The 17,424-nt window shown below is 41.2% G+C and overlaps 1 protein-coding gene across 3 annotated transcripts in view; it reads left to right on the top strand.

Annotated features, from left to right (window-relative positions):
• The first annotated feature begins 11,941 nt into the window (after positions 1 to 11,941).
• Positions 11,942 to 17,424, top strand: part of Cpvl (carboxypeptidase vitellogenic like) — a 121,701-nt gene continuing 116,218 nt past the window's right edge. For 2 of the 3 annotated variants that reach the window (XM_048786397.1, XM_015490359.2), the window contains exons 1-2: positions 11,942 to 12,105; positions 12,727 to 12,846. In XM_048786397.1, the coding sequence (XP_048642354.1) occupies positions 12,817 to 12,846 (30 nt within the window). In that variant the 5' untranslated portion in view covers positions 11,942 to 12,105; positions 12,727 to 12,816. Of the gene's footprint in view, positions 12,130 to 12,726; positions 12,847 to 17,424 lie in introns of all 3 variants that reach the window. The other variant, XM_048786396.1, reaches the window with a different exon arrangement.

Here is a 17,424-nt window from a genome sequence, read left to right as displayed (position 1 = left end):
ACCCCTCTTGCTGGGCCCACCTCTCATTCTCACTCTGGGAGAATTCTGTTTCTGTTTCCTTGAATAAAACCTATTCCTTTCGCTGTTGCCTTCTGTCGTCTGTGGGTTTCATTCTTCAGATTCAGAGACAAAAACCCAGAAAGAAGAAATGTGTGGTGAGCTGCTGGGGTCTGTGGCAATACCAGAGGGCACAGTCCTCCATTAAGAGCTGAAACACTGTTTCTTGGCTGCAGAAACTGCAGCCTACACAGACCCCATCTGCCAGCAGAAGCAGAGAAACTCCAGTTTCCCTCCTATGAAGGATACAGGAATATCACAATGAGTGGGAAGAGATGTGAGGATGAAGGTGAGATATTGGAGTGTTGCAGGAAGGGGCCAAGAACCAAAAAACATAGGCAGCTTCTAGAAAAAGAAAAAGGCTAGGAATCAGATCCTCCCTGGAAGCCTCCAGAACAACACAGGCTGGCCAACACCTTGATTTTTGATTTCTGACCCAGTGTTGTTTTAAGCTACTAAATATGTTGTATACAATGACCAGCACACACGTAAACACACACACACACACAATGAAACAAAGTTTTGCAAAATATGATTTACTCTGGTACTTTCTTTTGTATTACCATGGTTGAACTATGTCCCACAAAAACACATGTTGAAGTCCTAGTCTCCAATATCTCAGAAGGTGCAAGTTAAGATGAGGTCATTATATGATTAATGTCTTTATAAAAAGGGAAAACTGAGACACAGAGACAGGAACACAGAGGAAAGACGCTCTGGAGAGATGTACGGAGAAACCTTGTAAAAATGAGAGAAAGTGATGCTGTCAAAAGCCAAAGGACACTTGGGGCTACTAGATGTGGAAAGAGGCAGGGAAGCATCCTTCTCCTGTTTCAGAGAGAAGATGGCCCTGCTGTCATCTTAATTTCAGACTTCTATCCTCAGAACTGCAAGACAATAAATTTCTATTGTTTAGAGCCACCCAGTTTTCAGTACTTTATTATAGTACGCCTGGGAAACTAACACTTATTTTATTACTCTGTTCTGTTCTATTTCATTAAGAAAACACATTTTCCAATCTATTAGTTGTGAATGATCAGCTTTGAATGAGCCTCCACAGCTCAGCAGTAAAGGCCTTTCCAAGCTCACATCAGTCTGAGCTCCTAAGTTCAGTGGTAGTAGAGCCATGGCGTGCTCCACTGGGACATGTCTAGCATGAAATGTCCATCCTTCCCAGAACACAGCATCAGCTGGAGGACACAGCTCCTTGGCTTGAACTGCTACCTTTCCCCTCAATGGTATTTCAGTTTTCAATGTCCAGCTTCATGTCACCTCCTTTGGTGACATGCCCCTGGCCCTTCAGGCAGGCACTCATTCCCTGTTCTATGATCCCAAGGCACTCTTTATGGGCCCCAAATACAGCACTTATCATATTATATGGTGGGATCAATATAAGTTCCTCCCTTTGCTGAACTGCAAATTTCTTAAAGAAGACTGTTTGTCTATTTTTGGGTTTTTTTTTTTGTGTGTGTGTGTGTGTATGTGTCTAGCACAGACCTAACATACAATAGACACAGATACAGTGTGTCCCAAACATGCAAGTGAAATTTTAAGCTTTATTAACTTCAGAAATATAAATGCTACAAACTTACATAACTGCATTGAGGTTTACTTTTTTGACTCTAAGTCTTGGGTTACTTAATGATAGGGACACATTCTGAGCAATTGTCTTTAGGCTGTTTTTGCCATTGTGCAAGCATCCTAGAGTGTACTTCACAAATCCAGATGGTATATCGCCCTCTACACTTAGACTCTGGCACACAGTACATGGCCCCTAGGCTACCCACATAGCGCATGTTACTGTACTGGGTACAGTAGGCAAATCTAACTTCACAGTGAAGTATTTGTAAATCTAAACATATCCAAATATTGTAAAAGGGTACAGTAAACAGAGTATAAAAGATAAAAAGGGGTACGCCTATCTCAGACGTTTATCTTAAGTGGAGCTTGCAGAACTGGAAGATGCTTTGGGCCAGTGGGTGAGTGGAGAGTGAACAGGGAGTCCTTGCTCTTCACTGTAAACTACTGTAAGACTTTATAAACACTGCACACTTAGACTATGCTAAATCTATTTAGGTAAATTCTTCATTAATAAAGTAATCTTAGCTTACTATAATGTTTTTACTTTGTAAACTTATAAGTTTTAAAAACTTTTTGACTCTTGTAGCAGCACCTTGCTTAAAGCCCACATTGTGCGATACATAAAATTATTTCCTTTCTTTATATCTTTTCTCTGTATTTCCCCTATTTAAAAATATATTGTATTCTTTCAATTTTAAAGTTTTTTTTTTTTTTTTTTTTTTTTTTTTTGTCAAAAATGCAGACATCAACACACATTGGCCCAGGTCTGCACAGGGTCAGGATCATCAACGTCACCATCTTCCACCTCCACATCTTGTCCCACTGAGGCCTACAGCTGTCATTTCTTATGGCCTCAACACTTTCTTCTGGGATCCCTCCTGAGGGACCTGCCTGAGGTGTTATTCTTTTCAGAAATATGTCCATGGGGGTTTGCTTTTTTTTTTTATCATAGATTTGCTTGTAAGCAGATAATGTGGGAGGATCATTCCTCTCTATATTTGAAAATCTTTCAGAGTTGGGGTTCATGTTTTCACACTTTAGAGTTTACTGTGGCCTGCAAAGCTTTTGTTCTGCCCTTCACTATGAATTTTTTGGGGGGATTGACTATTTCTTCTCCTGAAATTTCCCTTTCTCTTGCCTATTCTTCAGCTACATGTCCCTGTCCCTGTTCCTCACTAATCAGTTCCTCAGGATCTACCTCCAGGAGCTCCTCAAGGATACCCTCACCCACGTGCAGGGCAAAGGTGTTTCTCATCTCAATCTCAGCCTGTTGAGTTTTGTCCATTCCCATGAACAAATGTCCAAAGTGTCTTCTTCCAGATACTATTCAGACATTCCTCGGTGACATCACCCCAAGCCCAAGCAAGGCTCTTGATGCAGTCACAGATGTGTAATCCTTCCAGAACAGAAGGATGTCTTCACAGTCTCCTCCTCAGTTGCAGCAGCAACCTGAGCAGAGGTCCTGGGGGGGGGGGCAGGTCTTTACAGCTGCTGTCATGCCTTCATCCACTGGCTGAATCAAAGAAGTGATTCATTGAGGGAAAAACACCATGTTGATATTGGGATAAAGATCCAATATAAGGAGGCTGTGCAGACAGTCGTCGACCATAAACACGCTCTGGAAAGGTGTGCTGTTCTCCAACAGAACTTCTCTACGTGGCCAGCACAGCAGTTCAGGAAGAACTGGAAGAGAAGCTGATCATACATGACTTCATACTGGGGGTCCTCGCTGTGCCAGATCACAAAGGGCCCGTAACACTGCCCCAGCACAAGACTGTTATTCTGTCCTTAAAAGCCCTGAAACCTGGCACTGACTTGGTCTCCTTATGGATGAAAATTCTTCCAAGCATCCATTTCCAGAATAGGGAAGTTTATCCATATGGAAGATTTGTTCTGGCAAGTCATTTTCTTCCACAGTCAGCTTATTTTGAGTTTCCCAAAATTCTTGAGCTGCCTTCATATCAGCACCTGTAGACTCACCACTCACTTTCACATTATGTAATGAATAATGATTCTTGTTTCTTTGTTTTGTTTAGTTTTGTGCCAGGAATTGAACACAGGGCTGCTTTAACCTCTGAGCCATATCCTCAGCTCTTCTTAATTTTTTTTTTTTAATTTTTAAGACAAGGTCATGATAAGTTGCTGAGGGCCTCACTAAATTGTTGAGGCTGACCCCAAACTTGCAATCCTTCTGCATCTGCCTTCCTGGTCACTGGGATTTCAAGTGTGTACCAGCACAACCAGCTCTGAATAATGATTCTTTAATTCTTTAAGTCAACCAGAGCTAGCAGTAGCTTCAACCTCACAATTGGGTCCAGTCTTTTTTTTTTTTTTTCCCAAACTGCAAACATGATTTTGGCCTTGGCCATGATTGTTGTGGTGCTGTAAGGGACTTGCTTCTGCATCTGGTCTTCAATCCAGATTATTAGAAGTTATTTGATACAGGTCCTTCTTGAGTTTTATTAGTTTGTTATTTCAATGATGCAGATCTTTCACCATCTTCTGTCACTTTGTTCTTCAAAATCTTAGCTATAACAGAATGGGATATGCCTGACTGGAGAGCAATGACCATCACTGAATTTGCAGCTTTATAGGAATAACTTTTAATTTTGTTTCTATGGCAATCAGGACATTGCTTCTTCCTGACGGCATTAGTAACAGATTCCGTATGCTTAGGAGCCATGATGAACAACACAATATGAGACTAAATCAAGTGCAAGGGAAAATGATGCAATCAGGAGATGCATGACAAGGTTCACAAAGCTGCTGCCAGTGTAACATGGCAAAATGTGCTTTTTAAAATAGAAGTAGCACACTCTAAATAATAAAAATGTAATATTAGTAAACCATTAACATAAACCCATAGTAGTCATTTATCATCACTATCAAGTATGATGTACTGTACATAATTATTTGCGTTATACTTTTATACCAGTGGCAGCACAGTGGGTTTATTTACACAGCATTGCCACAAACAACATAAGTAATGTGCTTTTCTATGACCTTACAATGTCACTAGTGATAGGCATTTTTCAGCTCCATTATAATTTTATAGTACCACCATTATATATGTGGTCCATTGTTGACACTGTTATGCACTACATGGCTGTATCTTAATAAATGTAATTGTATTTTTTGTTTGTTTTCGTGAATGTGTGTCATTTTTTCATCCAGGGGAAGCAAAATAAAAATTAAAATGAAACCAGATATTACTGAACAGTCACAGAACCAAGTGATCATGAAATCAATCTAAACTTTCAATTGATGTTTTTGTAAGCCACAGTGTTTATCCTTCTGTTTTTAAATAACAATGCCAAAGAATGGTTTGTTCTGTATTTATTATAACATCCAGTTTGGTTTTCATTTAATTGGCTTCATTTTGGGGACAGGCATTTGTGGGCTAGTAGCTGTCCTGGTACTTAGGCCCAAGGGGCCCTTGTCCAGAATTCATCCATTAGAAGTCTCTTCTCTCTGTGTCTTGACTGGCTGTACTCCTCCCAATAGGGTGAGGAGTCCAAAGGAATTCATTAATTGTCTTCCCTCATCCCCAAGTCCATAATCCCCCAATATTGTTCTGAGTATCCAGGATCCCCATATTCCCACCCCAAATGGTACAAGCAGGAGTGTTGCCTCTCAATGACTACACTAGCGTGAGTTGACAATACTTATTCTGGCCTTCGTACTTCAAGGCCCAAGAAAATGGCAGGGGGCAGGGAGATACTTTTGGGGGAGCTGGACTGAGCTCTCACCTACTGGCTGGAGTCCTGTGGGAAGGGAGGAGGTGGCTACAGACCAGATTTGGAAACCAGCTCTCCCTTTGTCCCCACATTTAAGTATAGAGCATCCAGGAGTTTGAACCTGGCCTTTCACATCATTAGGAAGATATTATCTGCAAAGGTTGGAAGATGGAAACTGTGGTGCCTAATAGTTTTTTAACTTAGTTGGGAACTTAAATATTTAGGCAACTGGTTTATGAACCTTTATTTTTGTACTATTGCTCGGGACCCTGAAAATATTTAAGGTGGATAGATCTTGGTCTTAAAGGAAAATTCTTTTCCCACCAATAATTTTTTTTTCTATAAAAGGATTGATGGGTAAAAGTACTTTCATGCATTATTTATGATGGTGGATGATGGCAAATGATGGCTGTGGTCATTGACTACATTGTTTACATGGAGTTTTTCCTTTAGTCCTCACAACAACTCCGTAGCATAAGTACTTAGGAGAAAACTCAGATTCAGTGATATTAAGCAATCTGTTTCAGGCCACAAAGCTTGTGTTTCAGTTAGCCTTAGTTATATAACAAACTACCCTACATTGAGAATGGGTTGAAACAATTTTTTTTTTCCTATTTGGTGGGTCGACTGGGCTGCTCTATTGCTGGTTTCCTCTGGGTTCACTCATGCAACCACACTTAGCCGGAGAATGGGCTAAGGTAGAAGGTCCTCAGTGGTCTATTTTGTCTCCCAGTTGGTGTTGCTGGTGCTGGGACTGAGACCTTCCTGGACTTACTTTTATCTACTTACCATTGCACCTCCTGCCTTTTTAGGTTCTAAATTCCCCTGTGGTCAGGCTTAGTACCCAGTTCCTAGTGGTGGTTAATGATACTTACTCAGGTCACTCCCAAGCAATGTGACCCTAAATGGATTACTTAACAGAAGTCTCAATATGAGTGTGGTACAGAACACATCAGGTTATTCTAAGGTTCCTATGCAGTCAAGCAGGAGGAGTCCTTGCAATAATGTCATCACTGCTCACTATTAACGTGATCAATGAAAGCATGCAGATTTTTTAAAATAATGGGAACCGTTATGGTTTGGAAGTGAGATGTCTCCAAAAAGCTCACATGTGAGACAATGCAAGAGGGTTCAGAGAGAAAATTATTGGGTTGTGAGAGCCTTAACCCAATCAGTGAATTAATCACCTGATGGGATTAATTGAGGGGTGATTGAAGGCAGCTGGGGCACTGGGGATGCGGCTTTAGGGTATATATTTTGTATCTGGAGAATGGTGGAGTCTCTCTCTCTGCTTCTGATCATCATGTGAGCTGCTTTCCTGCACCATAGTGTTCCACCATGAAGTCCTGCCTCACCTGGATCCCTGAGGAATGGAGCCAGCTGTCTATGGATTGAGATCTCTGAAACCATAAGCCCACAAATAAACATTTTCTACTTTACAGTTGTTCTCATGGGGTGCTTTAGTTACAGCAGTGAAAAAGCTAACTAAAACAGGAACAAACTATGCTTGGTTCCTAGACAAACACACCCCTTACAAGGACTGGGAAATACTTTTAAAAAACAGGGGTGAAATTCTCAGCAGCTTTCCAAAAGCGGAAAATAAAATTAAACAAAACAAAAACAAAGAAAGGAACAAACCAAACTGCACTGTACCACAGCCATGCTTTCTCTACTATTTTTAAGATTTCAGCCTGGGACTGCTTGGTTCTTGTTACGGAAAGTGCTTGGTATGGAAAGTGCTGACTCAGCCCGGCTAGGGACCTGAAGGTGGGGACACACCTTTGGCTTATAGGTCTAGGTCACAGGAGCCTAGAGGAGCACTCCTCCTAAGAGTGGGCTTTGCACAGGATACAGGTGACCAGAGGGATGCTCACGCCCTAGGGCCCTCCCCAGACCCGCCAGTTGGAGTCTGTGCCCACTGCACAGGGAACAACCCCCACCTGCCTGCGGGAGAGGTGCCCCCCTTGCCTTGCGGGCCTAGCTCTGGTGCACCAGACCCAGGGAGCGCAAGGCCAGAGGTCTCAGGAGCCCTCAGCGACAAGAGGGGAGAAAAAATGGGGAGGTCTTGGTCAGGTCCGATTTTTCAGTTGGGGAAGACTTAAGGGCTCTCTGTGCCTCCAGCCGGAGAACATTCCAGAAGGCTCCACGCACAATCCCAGGCAGTTGCAGCCAAGGTTCTTCCATGCCAGAATGCAACTTCGAGTCTGGGAGCCCTTATACAGAGTGCCAAGCTGCGGAGGCCCCCATCCTCCAATGCGGGGGCCAGAGGGGATGGGACACATTCCTCTCTTCCTCAAGGTGTCTCTGTGGGCAGTTTGATTTCTTGGATGCTAAGGAAGAGGGGAAGTGGAAAGCACCTTGGATTTCAGTGTACCCCAAACAAGGAGATGTAGCTTAAGGAAAGAAAAGAGAACATATCAGGAAGGCTATTATGCTGGAAATGTGTGATTAGGAGAAAACCTGGAGAGACAAGAAGTAGCAGCTCCTGCCAAGTGGATTTGGTCCTTGGGACCTTGCAGTTCAGCTTGGTATCATAGAGGGAAAAAAATCAGGCTTGGGCATAAGTGTGGATTTGAACCCAGCTCTAGACCTCGCTAATTGGTGATCTTGGGCATTTAACTTAGCTTACCAAGCCTCAGTCTCTTTGTCTGGAAAGCAGAGACCATGGTCACTTCTTTTTACATACAGAATTGTTATATTAGAAATAACATATAGAAAGTGCCTACTTAGCACAGTGCTTGGCTTTTCAGTGAAAGGTAGTCTTCTTTATGCTTTATAATTAATGACGACAAATCTTCCAAACTCAGGACACATAAAGACTGTGGTTGCCCATGATTCTCAGGCAGTCACCTCTCCATCCTCTACTTTCCTTCCAGTTTCAGTGGGTCCCAGTAGGGTGCTTGGGTCTTGGAGCTAGTCAAGGCTATGCTGGAATGCTGATTTTAGTACCCATCGCTTGGGTGACATTGGGACATTACTTCTTCCCTAGGCTCAATTTTCTCATCAGTAAATGAGGAAGGAGGTAGTCTTCCTTGCTTTTCCTCTTTCCCTTCAACATTTGACCAAGTTTTAACTTTTTTTTTTCCTGTGGAATGAGTAAGCATAGAGATAAAAGGAGATATATTTTTAAAAATCCAATGAGACTGTTTTTTTACTAACATGATAAGTAGCTTATAAGAAAGTTGTTCAAAATGAGAATTGGAACACTTTTGGAAAAGTGCACTATACTGACTTTTGTTAGCATATGAAAGTCTCTACAGTTGTCAAGATCTTTCAGCTGACTGGATTTGCTGAACTGTACTGTGTACCCAGGCTAGTGGAAGTACAATGGAAATTCACACTGCAATGTTTGTTCTTAGCAAAAAGCTGTTTTTACTCATTTTTAAAAATAGGCGTTGACTGTTTGGGAGGGCTATAATTGGCTCTATAATATATGTGAATCCTGCTTAAAAAAAAAAAACAACTTTTTTTTTTTTCAGTGTTGGGGATCTAAACCAGGGCCTGGTGCATGCAAGGCAAAGTCTCTACCATTGAGCTGCATCCCCAGCCCTACAGTAGGATTCTAGCTAGGCTCCTTTTTCCCCCAGTTGTTTTCTTTTCTTTTCTTGGGGGGGAGGGGGGCGGTGGTTCCTTTTAGTTATACATACTATCAGACTTCATTTTGACATAATTTTTTTGTTTATTTATTTTTTGGTGGTGCTGAGGATCGAACCCAGTGCCTTATGCGTGCGAGGCAAGCGCTCTACCGCTAAGCCACAACCCTGCCCCATTTTGACATAATTTTAAAACTATGGAAAATATTTTGCTCTAATTCCGTGCCCAGTAATTCTCTTTCCTTCTCTTCCTCCCTCCCCTCTGTCCTTCTCTCTATTCTACTGATCTTTCTATTAAAAAAAATTGTTTTACTCCATCTGCTATTATTATTCTTTATTTATTTTTATGTGGTTCTGAGTGTCGCGTTCCTTGCAACAAAAACACTCAGGATCACTCCAGGGAAACTGGGCTGCATGAAATAACCACACAAGAGACAGAGATAACTTTTTCTTTGGGGGTCTTATGATGGTTCCTCTGACCTTAAGGATCCGCAAAAAGAGAGCGAGAGAGCACATGCTGAATCTTTTTTATTGAGGAGAAGCCATTCAAATGAGGCAAGGGGTCAGGTTTCAGGGGATTGAGTCTAGCTTAGTGATGTCTGCTGTCAGCAGGTTGACTGACATCCAGGAAGGCCACACCCAAAGGCAGAGCAAGAGAAGGGGACACACAAAGGGCATTTCCATGGAACATTCTATTCCAAACAGGGCAAAGGGGTAATATCACAAAGGAACAGGTGAGCGTAGCTCGACCCATGGTTGTGACACACCTCTGTCTGAAGATTTCCTAGACCAGGGCAATGTCCAGGTCACTACGAGATGTAGCGACGACAGTTAGAGCCTCTCTGCTCAGGGAAGAATGTGAAATCATTCAGTCTGGCTGCCCACAGCTGAGGATCCAACCTGTGCCTCCCCTGTGCTTAGTGAGCAGTCTACCACTGAGCCACAACCCTATCCCTGATCTTTCTGGTATTTATTTACAGTTTTGTTTTGTTTTGTGTTCTTAGTGTCTTGCAGAGAAACATGATGGTGAGATTCACTGTGGTATATTCACATATGTACATAGGAAAGTTAGGCTGGATTCATTACACTGTCTGTCCTTTTCCTGTCCCTCTCCTCCTACCTCCTCAGTTCCCTTTAACTAGTCTACTAGTCTTTCTTGTATTTTGATGGAATTCCCCCAACACTGCCCTTTTTTCCCTTCCTCTCTCTCTCTTTTTTATTTTGGACGAGCTTCAGCATATCAGAGAAAATATTAGACCTTTGGTTTTTGGGAACTGGCTTATTTCACTTAGCATGATATTCTTCAGTTCCATCCATTTACCAGCAAATGCCATAATTTCATTCTTCTTTATGGTTGAATAATAACTCCACTGAGTATATATACCACATTCGCTTTATCCACTCATCTGTTGAAGGGCACTTAGGTTGGTTCCATAGCTTGACTACTGTGAATTGTCTAGCTAGGCTTAAATAGTCTAAAAAGTAGGTGGGATTGGATTGGAATGACAGTTTGAATGACTTAGGAGAGTTCATCCAGTATGACTGGATTTTGTTAACGAATTTGTCATTGTTTGGAGATGCATATGATTTGTTAGAGAAAAATCTGCTACCCCAATATACACAGAACAAAGTTAGAGAGGAAGAGCTTAGGTATTGCCTCAGATAGCATCAGGTACCCTTTTATTAGCATGCAAATATCCAAGGTAAATAAATCACTAATGACTCATTCTTAATAGGAGGTATGGTTCATTTAAAAATGCAAACATGATTATTATTCCCAATGGTTTTATAATGTGGGATTTATGGGCTAAACTAAGAACATTGAAAAGAACTTACCTGGGGAAGTTTCTCAGAAAGGTGCCTCTAGAATAACAAGTCATTAATATCTATCTATCTATCTGAAGCTTGCCTAGCATTTGTGAGGCTCTGAATTGGATACTCCAGCAATGCAAAAAACAAACAAACAAAAATCTGTGTTGACTTGGGAGAGTGGTTAAGCTGGGCAGAAAGTCAGAGCTGTACCTTATTGTCAAAACCAGGAACCTTTTTGAGCTTTTGAAGTTTTATGCTATATTTGCAAGTTTGAAGTTTTAAGTAATAATTGACTGAGTTCACTAAACAGCTATCAGGCCCTTTCTTCATAAAACTTAGGCTCCTACACATAACAAAAGTGAAACCAAGGTACTGAGATTTCTCTTCCCTGGGAATTATTGGCAGGTATAGCCTTGATTGTGAAATCACATGCTTTGCTTTTATTGCTTTAGCTCAAAGCCTGGAGACAAGACAGGGTAGTAATGATGGAGAGGGCAGTGACTATGTTCTTAGAATAAATATTATGAAGAAGCAAATTCTTGGCATCTTATCTTTCTAACACAGGTGGGGCTTATCTCTTAACCTTTTCACAGTAGACTAATTCTAGATAGCGGTTGTCTTTAACTTGGCGAGGTTTGATTACTGGTCAAAATAATTTTTTAGGCATTCTGGGGCTATCCCTTTTTCTTTTCTTTTGGAGACTTCATATTCCATTACTCATCTTTCAAAAAGACTTTTTGGCGTAATTTTGTAACTGTATGGTTCTTTGGGGAGGAGGTAGCTTTGATCTCGAGAGATTCGTTCTCTTACCCATTTATTCATTTAACCAATATTTCTCCCAGTGTTTGATAATGAAAATGTTCAAACATTCAGAAAAGTTGAAAGAATTTTACAGTATATATCTACTCTCTCCACCCCACCTAGATTGCATTATCATTCAACTGCTACTGATTAGTTTCTCCTACTGGTCTAAAATTATGCTTAATAAAGCTGTAAAAGGCAGAGTAAGGTCAGGGGAGGAGGAAGGTTTTGATTTGGACCGAAGCATAATTTGTGAAGGGGTCATGTGACTTTGTTCTGGAAAGTTATGTTGGAGTCTCACTATGGAGGACACTGCATTTCATGACAGGAAGTTTATATGTTCTTCCGGTTGTAGTTAGGAGCCATTGAAGGCATTCGAGAAAGAGGATGTCATGTGTTTTAGAAAGCTCATTCGAATGTCAGCATTAGGAGGATCTGAAGTCTGAGAGATGTTAGGAGGCTTTGCAAATGCAGCGGTTATGTTGTGAACAGAATGGGTTGCAGAGAGAAGATAAAGAACACAGGTGGGACTTCAGGACTGACTTCAGGTGTGGACCATTGGTGTCAGAACTTGGACATTTGTGGTAATAGTGGGGTCTCTATGGTGTGGTCCCTATATAAAGAAGTCAGAAGAGGAGGAAGTTATAGACACTGTGGGATTCCAGGGATTGAAACTTGGTGCAAGTTTCAGCTGAGAGTAAGAATATTGTCCTGAAATGCTGGACATCAGCGTCAAGACTGAACAAACAAAAGGACTAGCAATTAGTGCTCAGGTATGAGAATGTTTAGAAAGAGGGAAAGAAGGACAAGAACTGATTATATGGTGTTTTTGGAACAGAAAAAGTACAGGTGTTCAGTTGTCAGTATTTTAATGACTCTTCTGTCAGCAGTGTTCAATTCTTCTTAATAACTTACAACAGACACTAACAAAAAAAAAAAAAAAACAAAAAAAAACCTCCCTGCTAATAGAGTGGGGAATAAGTCTTTCCTTTATAAGAGGTGCAGAAAATAGCTGAGGGAGGGGGAAGGAAGAAAGTTAATTTTTTTAATATAGGACTTTTAGAGTATGTAGTGCTTTATTCATGTAAACCACTTCCAAATAGGAATTCAGGTAATTTAATGAATTCGTCTTATCTTTTCACAAGACAAAGACCACTCTATCTGGAATCATAGCAGCCTAACTGATGGCATCCATATTTTCCAAATGAAAACCTCAGGTGTGACCCTTATTTCAGATGCACAATCACCAAGACTTTGTCCAAATAGTAAGTAACCTAAATTCCTCCTTCCCTTCCACTTTAATCCAAGCAGTGTGGTTGAAAAAAAATATTCAGCTCTGTAAACTCATTATAATTACCACTTGCAAGACAAGTGAGATTAGATTTATTTAGAATCTGTTGTGTTGCCAAGGATTGTTCCAAGATCTCAAGTATATGGTGAGGGCAGGGACTATCTTTTGTTACTATGTAGTAGAAAAAATATATATGTATCATCTCATGTATCCCTCACCATCACAATGAAAGGCAGTTTGCTTCCATTCAGAATGCAAGTACTTTACCTAAACATACAGGGGTTTAAGTGGCAGAAAACACATTTGAAGTAGTGTGTGCACACTCTCAATCCTTCATACTGCCCAAAGGACTAACCTCTCTCAGAAATGCCAGGCCTGCATTGTCTTTCCAAATGCTTCCCAACTCTGTGCCAGGTACTGTGTTAGGCATTTGCATGTGTGGTTTCCTTACTGGGGCTACCCTGGTTTGGGAGATGGTTCAACAAGGAAGCCCAAAGCAAAATTGCATAATTACTTATTATGGGATGTCTGTCCTCTTGTCCTGTATTATTTTCACCCAATTTCTTAAACTCTGCCCAAAGGACTAACCTCTCTCAGAAATGCCAACCCCCTAAAAGTGATACGTTCATGAAACCTTCCTCCTTCTCTCAGCATAATAGGTACTTCATTAATTTCCTTAAGCTCATACCTTCAATCCTCATTGTTTGAAGGGTGAAATGGAGAAAAATTAATTTCTGTCATTTGTTTTTTATTGCCAAACTCATGTCTTCCCCCCCCCCCGGCATCCTCTGTGTGTACATATCTAAGGTTGCGTCTTTTATTTATTTTCCCTTCTATGTGAGGATTTTGGAAGGAGAGTGGACAGAATGTGGGCCCATAGCAAGGTCACTTCAATAGACTTTGTTAGACATAAGAATTGACCTGTTTCTTTAATTCTTGTTTGCTAAGTTACAGGTGCCAGTTGCGTCGTGGGCAATGGGGTTTGCACTTTGAGTGGGATCATGATCCAATGAGGAGTTAACGAGAGCAGGGTTTATGGGTAGTGGGTTATAGAGAGAAGCCTTGGAGACCTATTATAGCACTTACCCAATCTTCCTGGAGTTACTGGGTTTTGTGCATATGTCTCCCTTCTTTTCTAGAATGAGGGCTCCTTGAAAGTAGGTGCTCTCTCTTTTTCATTCTCATAATTCTGGCAAATTACCTCACCCTATAGGATATGTCCAGAGAATCTCTAATGAACTGAGTGCTGTTGGAGAAGACAAAGTTACTTTCATGGTGAAAAATGGAAGTGCCTGGTTATTTGAACGGACCAAGAGATGGTTTTGTTCAGCGCTGAGGGAAGATAGGAAGGTTGCAGGGAAAGACCTGGCTGGGCAAAAGCCCATTAGCTCCTAAGTCAGGCAGCATGAAATGAAGAAAGTCAAAGGCACATCTGGACTCTATGAGTTTTGCATTTGACACAAGAGAAAAATGGCAGCCACAATCAGTTCTGAAAGTGAAGACTATTCCTGACCGAGTTTCTTGGTGAAGAATATTATTCTCAAGCAGCTAATCAACTGGAAATAATTTGTATCATGTTATTTTGTTTCTCCCCTTCTCAGTGTTGGAGTATTTGTGGAATTTATTTGGCTTGGAAGACAGTGACCTTCTTGTGCCACTGTGACCCAGGGGCTTCCTGAACTGGCAGAAGGCAGTGCTTGCCGTGACATCAGGAGTTCTTCCTCAGTTCACCATAAACACATACCTAAGTGTCAGGGTCTGAAGAATCTAGACTTTGTTTCAAAGGAAACTGGCTGGAAGCCACTGATTGAGAATTTGCTGATAGGGATTGATTTTTTAAAAAATCTGTGCTCAAAATATATGTAATTGAACCAGTTTTGTGGCACAGACCCCAAAATAGCCTTTCTTAGGGACCTGGTTTTACATATACTGACCCAAGTGTATGGGTTCAAGGCCTCAGAGTGAGCTTTGGAGCTCACTCTCTCATCCGGGTGGCCTGCACAAATCAGCACTATGACTCACACCCTACAGCAGTTTTATCTGATCTTCTTGGCTGCTGTTTTAAATCATAGAAATTCCAAGCTGGGAGAGGATGTTGAGAATTATACTGCCCATCTAACCTCTTTACAAATTCAGGAACTGCAGTCCAGAGGGAGGAACAAATTGACAGACCCAAGGATACACCTGTTGACACAGTCACAGCTGGGACTTGAACTGGTGTGTGGGCAGGAATTGTGGCAGAGGGCTTTCTTGTGTGTCTCAGAACAATATGGAGGGCCTTAGTTCCCCTGCATGGTCTGACTTTATTTTCTCTTCTCTGTATATTTTATGGTCCTCCCTTAATATTTCGGGTTTTTTTCAGTACACTTTTCAAGTGGGATGTTAAAGCTCACTGATCAAAGACCACTAGGAACACACTTGTAATGGCATAAAGTTGGTTTTCTTAGTTCCCTTGCAACAAAGGAGCTCCCAGACCCTGAGGTTTGGGGAGCTAGGAGGAGGTTTCCTCCAGATATGGCCTTGCGTTATGGGAGTCAAGGGAAGAATCCATCGGGAGAATTGGCTGATGACAAGTTGCCTGGGAAGTTGGGCAACTAACTTTCTCAGCAGTCTCCGTTCAGGAGGTGGGAGGGACCATCAAACCAATATCATTGGTAAGAAAACAGCAGTAACTCAGAAGAAAGGATTGCCAGTCATTTTATAAGTGTGACCTTGATTGTGTAGAAATACTGCAGTTTTCTGCTAGGAGCATCTCAGTCTGATCAGGAGCAAGTCCAATTTGTACTTTCTTGGGGATCTTATTCTCTCTCTTTGTTTCTGTCTGTCTATCTGTCTCTCTCGTTCACTGTCTCACACACACACAGACTCACCCAGATCCCATAGATGCTAGTTAAACTCATGGTACAATCTAGTACTTGGAGATCTTGGTGGTATCATCATTCACCCACCCTAGTCTAAGTCAGATGGAAGTCAGGCAGATTCTTTGTTCTATTTCAGCTGTCCCTTTTCATCACTCACGGGGCTCTACCTGTTCTCCCTTCTTGGTATTTTCCAACCAGCCCTGACCATCCTGTGGTATTGCCATTTCCCCACCTTCATTCAAGCTCCCATCATCTTTGTTCTGGATCACAGTGAAGCCTGCTAACTTTCCAGTCCAGGCCTGTCCTTGTTCTATGGCCATGATATTCTTTTCAAAATGTCAAGCCCTTCAACCGTTCCTAGTCACTAAGGAAAAAGGTAAATTTCTTAGCACATCTTACAAGACTCTGCATGACCAGTCCTCCATTGACTCCTCTAGGTTCTATTCTGTTCCTTCTCCATTTCCTCCATGTGCTATGTCCTGCCTCTTGATTGGTTACCTGTTACTGCCTAACACCTTTTTAAAAGGCATAAATCCATTCCCCCACCTCTGCAATTCAGAGCAATAACACCAAATGAGGGGAATGGCGAGATTCACTTAGCTAGGAGTTGAGACCAAGGTTGGAAACTTGCCTGGAGATTTACAGAAGTCCAAGCAAGAGTTGACAAGGACTAGATTAGTCTGAAGATGTAGTGATAGAGAGAAGCCGGTGGGGGTTTGAAAACCATATAGGAAATTCAGTGGGTGATTGCTGCGAGAAGCAGCAAAGGGTAAATAGACAAGTCAGGAATAAATCCTAAATTCCTAGCTTTAGGATTTGACAGCATACAGCTATTTCCAACCAAGACAGAAAACAGAGAAGGAAGGATAAGTTCAGGGAAAAAGATAATACATTTGGTTTTTGAGTTCTTAATTATTTTTAATCGTTGTCAATACAATACATATATATATAGGTGAAAATCTGAGTAATAGTTCTCATAATAAACCCATCCTTCATTTATCTCTGAGACTTCCTCCTATATTTTCACCTATTATAGTGCTTTTACCTGTCATTATATTTATCTTCAAATTCTGTTTTTGTTTTTTTGGTACTAGGGATTGAACCCAGGGGCACATAACCACTGGGCCACATTCCCATCCCTTTTTTGTATTTTATTTATAGACAGAGTCTTACCAAGTTGCTTAGGGTCTTGCTAAGTTGCTGAGGCTGACTTTGAATCACAAGATCCTCCTGCCTCAGCCTCCTGAGCCACTTTCATTGTTGTTAGATGGAAAGTGAGCAAATGGTTTGCAGAGAATGCAAGCAGAACATAAATGAAACACAAACCAATTCACATTACAGAACAGCAAAAAGGAAACAGAACACAATCCTTTTAGTTGAAGTCATGACACAATCTAGTACTTGGAGATCTTGGTGGTACCACCATCTACCCACCCTAGTCGAAGTCATGCATGCAGCTTATCTCCAATTTCTAAGTAACCTGCCTAGTCCTGTTTTCTTGTTAGAAAATTGTACTTTTTGTTACTTTGAAGTGTTTTCTATTCACCTCCTATTCAACAAGGTGAGAACTTAGCACTTTTATGTACTATATCTTCCAACTTACCCTGATTATAGAGTTTTCTTTCTTTCTTTCTTTTTATTTTTCGTTCTTCTTTTCTTTTTTCCTTTTTTTTTTTTTTTTTTTTTTTTTT

Source organism: Marmota marmota, unplaced genomic scaffold (assembly GCF_001458135.2).
Source record: "Marmota marmota marmota unplaced genomic scaffold, marMar, whole genome shotgun sequence".
Taxonomy (NCBI): Eukaryota; Metazoa; Chordata; class Mammalia; order Rodentia; family Sciuridae; genus Marmota; species Marmota marmota.
The sequence above is the reverse complement of the archived record's forward strand: the minus strand, read 5'-3'. Positions and strand labels throughout refer to the sequence as shown.